This window comes from Pundamilia nyererei, unplaced genomic scaffold (genome assembly GCF_000239375.1).
Source record: "Pundamilia nyererei isolate P.nyererei 1_Seehausen unplaced genomic scaffold, PunNye1.0 scaffold00170, whole genome shotgun sequence".
In the NCBI taxonomy this organism is placed as follows: Eukaryota; Metazoa; Chordata; class Actinopteri; order Cichliformes; family Cichlidae; genus Pundamilia; species Pundamilia nyererei.
Genome location: NW_005187571.1, coordinates 335,351 through 338,807, shown reverse-complemented (window position 1 = coordinate 338,807; position 3,457 = coordinate 335,351). Strand labels below are relative to the sequence as shown.

General features: G+C 40.9%; 1 protein-coding gene across 6 annotated transcripts in view; it reads right to left on the bottom strand.

Moving 5' to 3' along the window:
- Positions 1 to 3,457, bottom strand: part of magi2b (membrane associated guanylate kinase, WW and PDZ domain containing 2b) — a 90,745-nt gene that overhangs the window by 37,096 nt on the left and 50,192 nt on the right. For all 6 annotated transcript variants that reach the window (XM_005745935.1, XM_005745936.1, XM_005745937.1 and 3 more), the window contains exon 5: positions 314 to 542. In XM_005745935.1, coding sequence (XP_005745992.1) covers positions 314 to 542 — 229 coding nt within the window. The remainder of the gene's footprint in view (positions 1 to 313; positions 543 to 3,457) is intronic.

Sequence of the window (3,457 nt, the reverse complement as noted above, 5' to 3'; positions counted from 1 at the left end):
TGTGTGTGTGTGTGTGTGTGTGTGTGTGTGTGTGTGTGTGTGTATCCTGTCTGATTAGGAGCACTGGAGTTTCATCAATTATTCAACACAAGGTCAGAGCTATAAAGTTTTCACACAGCCATACATAAACCATGATTTTAAAGTAAGTGCACTTTGCAAAGTGCTTTACATTGAATGTGCTTTAAGCTTTTATTTATTTATTTATTTTATAAGTAAAGCCCTGTAACAGTTACAGTTACATTGTATGCTTAGAATGGCATAGTTGTCACACAAAAAATAAAATATCCTCATTTAATAAGAAGATATTGCTTACTCTATGAAGTAAACTTCCCCCTTCTCAGTGTAGGCCATCTCCCAGTTATCAGGCAGGGGACCCAGCTCTTCTTCATCTGCATCTAGAACTTTGGTTGGGGACTTGCAGGGAGATTTTGGGGCCTCCTCTCCTTCGGTTGGAGGCTCAGCAGATGCTGGGGCCTGGATTGACGCTTCAACAGCAACCTCCCCAGAGGCATCTGTGCTCTTGTCCTCATGTTCACTGGACTCTGTGGACCACAGACACACACACAGAGTTATTCTCACACACCGTGTACACACATGCAGACCTGAATGCACATTACACATGCCAAGCATGAGTCAGAGCCAAGCCACTGCAGAGCTATGAAGCCCCAGGAGAGGAGGGGGAGGGCGGTGGTGGTGATGGAGTCTGAGGACAATGAGAACGAGGAAAAAAACAACAACATAGAAATGTCAGAAATTGAAAAACAGGGTAAGACAGAGACTTGAGGGGTCAAAGACTGAGTCAGAAATAAGGGACGGTTTTTAGAGTGACAAGAAAAGCTGGTAGCAACTAAGACAGTCGATAAGAAGCACAGGATCAAGGTGAGAAATACAAAATCTAAAGTATTCCTGTTGTAACTTTGTGAAGGTGCAACGAAATTGCTAAAATATTAGAAGGTCTAATTATGAAAATATCTGACTATATCACCTTCACAGTTCAAGAAGAATCAATGGTGTTTCACAATCCTCTGTCAGGGTCCTGGGTCTTGTGTCTGTTAAATATCTTCAGTTTATTTCTTTGTGTATGGTTTACATTTTCACCTCTCTATCTTTCTGCGTCGTCTGTTTATACTTTAGCTCATTTCTCATGATTTCATTCCCCGAGTTTGTGTTCCTGCCCTCCTGAGTTCTCTGTGTCAAGCCCATGTTTCTGTTCAGTTTGGTTACTTCCTGATTTTTTTTTATTAATCTTTGTTTCTTGTGGTTTCTATTTAGTTTTACATCCCTTGTCTCGTTTTCTCACTTAAGTTCAGCTGACCGCGCAGGTGTTTCCTGTTTGCTCACATCACCTTGACTCAGTTTGTCTCATCTCTTTGACGCATCCTCCCTCGTTCCTATTGGTTGTGTGGTCCTCAGCACTGTTTCTACCCAGTTTTTGGATTCCTTCTTCTTCGACAGCCTTTATTTTGTAATTTGTTGGAGTTTAGGATTAATTTCCTGTCTCCCAAGTCATGTATTTGGGCCCAAATCAGCCATATATGACACTGTCTGCTAAAGTCTTGTTTAATCTGTCAGGTGCCCTTGGTCTTTGGTTAATTTTTTTTCAGTATTTATACTAGACAGGAAAGCAAACTTATTCAAGTAAAAACAGTAAGCAGGTTGTAGTAAGAGCTTAATACGTACTGTGTATATATACAATAACGACAAAGACTACAAAGAGAGACAGGGAAGCAGAGAGGGCAGGAGGGACAGGACCACAGAGATAAACAATTTGGAGGTAGGATGGACGAGGGTGGCAGGGGAAGAGAGAAAAGTCACGGTATTAATAGAAGCAAGGACAAAGGCCAGGAGCGTGATGACAGAAGGAGAGACAAAGAAACTTGAGGAAAGAGAGATTGGAGCTGATGCCAAAAATGGGACTGTGGACAGTGATAATGGTGAGTACACAGAGGTGCCCTTGTGCATACATGTTGTGTAACATAAGGTTATTGAGAACCTGAGAGTTTTGGTTCATGCAGTGTTGGAATAACTGATGGAGGCACATTTTTTCCTTTTAAAAAAATATACATTATATATATATATATATAATGTGTATATGTATATATATGCATATGATTGCATGGTAAAAAACCTACCTGCAGAGTCCAGCCTTATTTGAGGTTTGCATGACATCACTGTTGTAGATTGTTTTGTTCCTCCCCTTAAATAAGGCCCATTAAGTTTTGTTGCAGTGAAAGTGCTGAGGGCAATGTTGTAGTGCCCTTTTAAAGCCATGCACACCATTGTTTGTGCCCCTCTCACCAAGTGATTAAGCAGTGCCGAGGGAGGCATTAGGAAATGTGCTCTTCTCATGCAACCTAGTACCACCTTATGCTGTGATCCGTCACAGGGGCTTTTGGCGTGGCATAGGTTGGCCTGAAATGAGGATAGGGCAAGTGTCAGTGACGTCAAGCTGGCTGGAAAAAGGCATTTCAATTTCTCTTCTGCACGCATGCAGTCAATATGCTCCCAAGCAGGAGGGAGTAACAAAAAAAAACCTCTGGAAAAAAGTGTTGCTTCTTTTAAATTCTTGAGCAAAGGGAATATATTCTAAGAAAATCCTGTTTAAGATGGCAAGCTCCAATGAGTGACAGTTAATGGTTTGGGCAAGTAGAAATAGCCACTGCTGTGTGGGAACGAGTTTGATTGTGTGTATACGTGCATGTGGGCGTGTATGGACTTGTGTACTTTGGCTGGTTGAAGTAATACATCTTTGTTTCAAAAATATGTTACGATATTTATATTTCATGAAACAGAGGCCTTTGGAGAGTCTCCTTTGTCACTGTTGGCTTGCTTCAGAGTGTCCTTAGTAAGCATTAGCATTCTTGGACTTTCCCGTTCCCAGAAAGCTACATTTTTTCAGAATGAGATTCTTAAAGGCCTCTTTCCTTGTACTCTCTGTTCCCAAGCCTCACTTTAGTTAGGAAGAAGTAAATGGCATTGAGTTCTTTTTACTTGATCCACCTGAGCTACGAGGAATTTAAAAAGCCCTTTGTGCTCCTCCATTGTGTTTATAGTCTCCCCCTTCTTTTCTCACCGTGTCTTTCTTAAAGAGGTTGGTCTTTGCTTTGCTGCACTTTTAGGCCAACTTTTCCACTCTTTTGGGATCAAATGAGCTCAACAACAGAAATCAGTGCAGTTGGATATGAAACACATCTCTGACAGGAGATGTTGTTACTGTTCAAAGAATAACTGGCTCAGGCTCAAACATACGAACAATATCACGAGGTCTAATAACAAACACATATTGAACGCTAGCTTCTCAGGAAGTCTTTTATATTCACCAGTGTTTTGAAGTTTTGTGCCTGTGTGTGGTTTTTTGTGGTTATGGATTGTGCTGTGAAAAGCAATATTAATTTGAATGTTCACAATCATTCCTCTACCTCAATATGACTTTGTCCCCCCCACTTTTTTTTTTTTT